The sequence below is a fragment of the Pan troglodytes genome, chromosome 4, assembly GCF_028858775.2.
Source record: "Pan troglodytes isolate AG18354 chromosome 4, NHGRI_mPanTro3-v2.0_pri, whole genome shotgun sequence".
Taxonomy (NCBI): Eukaryota; Metazoa; Chordata; class Mammalia; order Primates; family Hominidae; genus Pan; species Pan troglodytes.
In genome coordinates, this window is record NC_072402.2 from 27,960,224 (window position 1) to 27,966,223 (window position 6,000).

The 6,000-nt window shown below is 37.5% G+C and overlaps 1 protein-coding gene across 2 annotated transcripts in view; it reads left to right on the forward strand.

Moving 5' to 3' along the window:
* TMEM161B (transmembrane protein 161B) overlaps positions 1 to 4,805 on the forward strand; it is an 86,169-nt gene extending 81,364 nt beyond the window's left edge. The window contains exons 13-15 of one of the 2 annotated variants that reach the window (XM_016953021.4): positions 106 to 211; positions 317 to 405; positions 834 to 4,805. In XM_016953021.4, coding sequence (XP_016808510.2) covers positions 106 to 211; positions 317 to 405; positions 834 to 944 — 306 coding nt within the window. In that variant the 3' untranslated portion in view covers positions 945 to 4,805. The remainder of the gene's footprint in view (positions 1 to 105; positions 212 to 316; positions 406 to 833) is intronic. The other variant, XM_063810278.1, reaches the window with a different exon arrangement.
* The last annotated feature ends 1,195 nt before the right edge of the window (positions 4,806 to 6,000 follow it).

Here is a 6,000-nt window from a genome sequence, read left to right on the forward strand (position 1 = left end):
ATCTAGGTCAGGAGTCACTTGGAAAGTTGTTAGGCCGGTATTTCTACATCTCGCATTTGTCAGCCCTTGCCAAAACTGACACAGCGGTGTATTACCTGCCGACAGCATAATGCAAGGCAAGGTCCAGCCGTTCCACCCGGCATGCAAGCTTATGGAGCAGCCCCCTTTGAAGATCTCCAGGTAGACTTCACAGAGATGCCAAAGTGTGGAGGTAACAAGTATTTACTAGTTCTTGTGTGTACTTTCTCTGGGTGGGTGGAGGCTTATCCAACACGAACTGAGAAAGCTTGTGAAATAACCCATGTGCTTCTTTGAGATCTTATTCCTAGATTTGGGCTGCCCTTACAGATCGGCTCAGATAATGGGCTGGCGTTTGTGGCTGACTTGGTACAGAAGACGGCAAAGGTACTGGGGATCACATGGAAACTGCATGCTGCCTACCGGCCTTAGAGTTCCGGAAAGGTGGAGCGGATGAATCAGACTATCAAAAATAGTTTAGGGAAAGTATGTCAGGAAAAAGGATTAAAATGGATACAGGCTCTCCCTATGGTATTATTTAAAATTAGATGTACCCCTTCTAAAAGAACAGGATATTCCCCTTATAAAATACTATATCATAGGCCCCCTCCCATATTGCGGGGACTTCCAGGCACTCCCCAAGAGTTAGATGAAATTGAGTTACAGCCACAGCTACAGGCTTTAGGAAAAATTACACAATCTGAGCCTGGGTAAATGAGAGATGCCCTGTTAGCTTATTCTCCCCAGGTCACCTTTTCTCCTCAGGTGATTGAGTGTGGATCAAGGACTGGAACGTAGCCTCTTTGTGCCCACAGTGGGAAGGACCCCAGATTGTCGTCCTGACCACTCCCACCGCTGTGAAGGTAGAGGGAATCCCAGCCTGGATCCACCACAGCCATGTAAAACCTGCAGCGCCTGAAACCTAGAAGGCAAGACCAAGCCTGGACAACCCTTGCAGAGTGACCCTGAAGAAGACAAGCCCTGCTCCAGTCACACCCAGAAGCTGACTGGTCCACGCATGGCCGAAGCATGAGGAAGTTCATTGTGGAACTCATTTTTTTAAATTTTGAACTTGTACAGTAAGGACTTCAACTGACCTTCCTCAGACTGAGGTAGGGTTAAAAAAAAAAAGTTAAAATAGTCTTTTTGTTTAAAAGGGACTTGTGTGTATAATGCCACCCAGTACAAGGTATGCAGCCCAGGAAGTGACCAGACTGATGTGTGCTATAACCCATTAGAACTACTTAATCCCTGTTGGAAAACAGGAGAGTATTTAACTCTAGGAGTCAATGGAACTGGACTGGCAGGAAGACCTGGGTAGTGTAGATGAGAGTGAGAACTCCCGCTAGTGAGTGAGGTTCTCAAAGGGGGGAATGAGGAGAGAAGCCATTTCTCTTACTGTCTCCTGTCTCTGAAGAGGAGGAGGAAGTAAAAGTTGAAAAACAAGAAGAAGGAAGTCAGTGGCAAGACCAGCCGGTGCCACTGATGACCCGGCCTGAGGTTAAAAGATTAACCACCCCCCCCAACTCTAACCACATGTGCTCTCAATCCATCAGACCCTTTCACATGGAACCCCTTAGAGCTGTAAGCCATTAAAAGGGTCAGGAGCTCTGTCTTCGGGGAGCTCAGCTCTTAAGATGCGAGTCTGCTGACGCTCCCAGCTGGATAAAAAACCTCTTCCTTCTTTAATCCGGTGTCTGAGGAGTTTTCTCTGCAGCTCGTCCTGCTACAATTCCACTTTCTTCTGCCTGCTTTATTTTATCCTTTATACTTTTTGTATCCTCAGTCCAATCAAGTTGACACTCAATATTAACCATCACAACCACATTCTGGGCCATTCAAATAAAAAATAGATTAAGAAATGTAAAAATACTGAAATTATTTGTAATGTTTTTCTGATCACCATGGAATTAAGCTAGAAATGATCATAAAGACAGCCAGGCACATTGGCTCATTCTTGTAATCGCAGCACTTTGGGAGGCTGAGACGGGTGGATCATCTGAGGTCAGGAGTTTGAAACCAGCCTGGCCAACATGGTGAAACCCTGTCCCTACTAAAAAAAAAAAAAAAAAAAAAAAAAAAAAAAAAAAATAGCTGGACATGGTGGTGCACACCTGTAATCCCAGATACTCAGGAGGCTGAGGCAGGAGAATCGCTTGAACCTGGGAGGTGGAGGTTGCAGTGAGCTGAGATCATGCCACTCTACTCCAGCCTGGGCAACAAGAGTGAAACCATGTCTCCAAAAAAAAGTAAAAATACTGAAATCATTTGTAATGTTTTCTGACCACCATGGAATTAAGCTAGAAATGATAAGAAAGATAACAAAATTTCAACTGCCTTAAGTTTAAGTATTCTATTTCTATATAGTTCATTGTTTAAAGAGCAAATAAAAAGAAACTATGAAGTATTTTGAAAGGTAAAGAACATGACATCAAATTTTGATGCTATTTAACCCATTGTAGAACAAAATTTAAAGCTTCCCATTCAAGAAGCTATAAGAGATCATCAAACCTAAGGAAAGTAGAATTAAAGGAATAATTCAGCAAAAACCAATGAAATACTACACAAATGTATAATAGAGAAAATTAATAAAGCTAAAAACGATTGTTCCAAAAGATTAATGAAGTTGATTATATTCTTATCAAAATTGGTTCAAGGAGAAATAAAGTTAAAAACAGTAACCCATATCAATGCTAATTAAAAAACAGTAATCAAAATGAGATGACTACAGACATTTAAAAAGTAAGAATACAAGCAATGAACACTTGAAAAATTAGTAATTCTTGTTACAATAGTGTCAAAAAGCAAGTTAGAAGTAGCTTTTTACCAACATGTATAAGACCTGTACACTGAACTCTACAAAATGTTAAGAGAAATTAAAGTAGACATAAGTAAATGATATGTTTCACATGAATGTATTGGAAGACTCAATGTTGTATAAATGTTATATAAATTAACACAAATGTTATATAAATTCAATACAATCCAAATAATAGTTTCACCAAATTCAAATAAAAATTTTCTATCTGATCTTAAATTTATATGGAAATGTAAAGTACTTAGATTGTCCAAAGTATTTTGCAATGGAAAAAGTTAGAGGATTTGAAGATTTACTATAAAGTGACGTTGTGGTTCTGCCATAAAGACAGACAAATGGATCAATGAAAGAGAGAGCTGAGAAATAGTCTCATACTTACACACTCATTTAATTTTTGACAAAGGTGTCAAAGCAATACAATGGGTAAAGGAGAGTCATTGCAACAACTGGTGCTAGAATAATTGGATGTCCAAATTTTAAAAAAATGAACCTCAATCCCCACCTCATACTTTACACAAGAATCAATTCAAGAGCCAAATGTAAAAGCTACAACATAGTTTGGCAATTAGTGGTGGATATAGATTTCTTAGGACACAAAGTATTAACCATAAAATTGGTTTTTTTTTGTTGTTGTTGTTGTTGTTTGAGACAGAGTCTGACTTTGTTGCCCAGGCTGGAGTGCAGTGGCACAATCTCAGCTCACTGCAACCTCTGCCTCCTGGGTTCAAGCAATTCTCCTGCCTTAGCCTCCTGAGTACAGGCGTGTGGCTAATTTTTTTTTTTAGTAGAGACGTTTCACCATTTTGGCCAGGCTGGTCTCGAACTTCTGACCTCAGCTAATCCACCTGCCTTGGCCTCCCAAATTGCTGGGATTACAGGTGTGAGCCACCGCACTTGGCCCCCATAAAATGGTTTTTAATGATAAAAGATTTCATAGAAATTAAAAACTTATGCTCATCAAAAAAAGGAAATAGACATGTTACAACTTGAAATAAAATACTTGCAAAACGAGACAAAAGACTGGAATCAGGATATATAAAGAATTTAAAAAAATAGATTAGGAAATGGGTGAGACATTTGAATAGGCACTTCACAGTTGACCATTAAGCACATGAAAAAGTGTTCAACCTCTAGCAATTCGATTATGATGATCCTTGGTATCGTTTTATGTTTCTTATTACTTGGGTTCATTCAGGTTCTTTGATCATTGGCTTTTTATTTCAGGCCACGTTAAAGGCTGACTAGTTTTTCCTCCTGAGGAAAGAGGAGAAATTTGATTGCAATGCATCGTTGGACTTTACAATTTTCTTGACATCTGTTTCTGCAAAAGAATGTGTTTAAAGGGTGTTATATTCTTAAAAGTGCCTAGGATGACTACATAAAATGTTTAGTAAAAGCACTGCCTGTATAAATACATGTAAGACCTTTCAGTTACATACTCAGACATGTGGAGTAAACTTGATACTATTAATAGTTTTCTTTGACTCTTTATAGGTGTCGATTTTGCTTGAGAATATTGAAGGTCTTGACAGAAGTTGTGGATTTCAGTTTTAACAAATGCGTTTTAAGTGGAAGAGCATTTTCCTGGTCTTGTCCCTCCAATTTGAGAATTAGAAATGCCATGTTTATGATTATTCAGCTGTATTTGTTGCTAACTTGTAAAGCAATACAAACATTTTTTGGTCTGTTTGACTGAATTTGTCCCACAACTCATTGTTGCTCTGTTCATTTTTTTCCAGGTTTCTTTTTTCTTTCTGTGTTTCATTTTGGATAGTTTTTATTGCTATGCTATGTTTTCAATTTGTCTTTTTATTTTTGGCAGCATCCTGTCTGGTACTTAACTAATTCAGTGAAATTTTCAATCTCAGACATTTTAAAAAACCTTTAGAACTAAGTTCAAATTGAGTCTTTAAAAATACGTTTATGCTTTCCTCTACTTTCTTGAACATATAAAATATAATAGCAGATTCAATGTTCTTGTCTACTAATTTTATCTTGTGTCTATTGAATGATTTTTCTTTTCATTGTGGGTCATGTTTTCCTGCTTCTTTGCATCACTGAAAATCGTTGACTGGATTCCAGACATTATGAGTTTTGCCTGTTGAGTACGAGGTATTTTTTTCCTTAAATAGAGTCATGTACTACATAATAACTTTTTGGTCAACAATGAACTGGGTATATAACAGTGGTCCCATAGGATTATAATGGAGTTGAAAAATTCCTATCACCTAGTGATGTCGTAGCCATCATAACATTGTAGTGCACTGCATTGCTCATGTTTGTGGTGATGCTGGCGTAAACAAACCTGCTGCACTGGCAGTCATATAAAAGCCTAGCACACAATTATACACAGCACATTATACTTAATAACAATAATAAGCTACTATGTTACTGGTTCATGTATTTGTTACACTTTTTATTATTATTTTAGAGTATAGTCCTACTTATTAGAAGAAAAAAGCAGGTCATTTAGAAGGTATTCCAGAAGAAGACATTGTTATCATGGGAGATGACAGTGCCATGCTTGTTACTGCCCCTGAAGACCTTCCAGTGGTATAAGATGTAGAGGGTAAGACAGGGATATTGAGGATTCTGATGCTGTGCAGGCCTAGGCTAATGCAGGTGTGTCTTGTTTTCTAACAAAAAGTTTAAAAAATAAAAATAAAAAGCTTTGAAAATAGTAAAAAGCATATAGAATAAGCATATAAAGGAAGTAAATATTTTTGTACAGCTCTGTGTATTTGTGTTTTAAGCTAAGCTATTACAAGAACCCAAAATTGAAAAATAAAAAGTTTATAAAGTAAAAAGTGACAGTAAGCTAAGTTTAATTAATTATTGAAGAAAGACAATATCTTTGTAAATTTAGTGTAGCCTATGTATACAGTGTTTGTAAGTCCACAGTAGTGTACAGTAATGTCCTAGGCCTTCACTTTCCCTCATCACTCACTGATTTATCCAAAGAAACTTCCAGTCCTACAATTTCCATTTATGGTAAGTACCCTAGACAGATATACTATTTTTAATCTTTTATACTGTATTTTTACTATACTTTTTCTGTTTAGCTATGGTGAGATACACAAATACTTAAAATTGTGTTACAATTGCCTGCAGTATTCAGGACAGTAAGAAACTGCACAGGTTTGTAGCCTAGGAACAATAGGCTA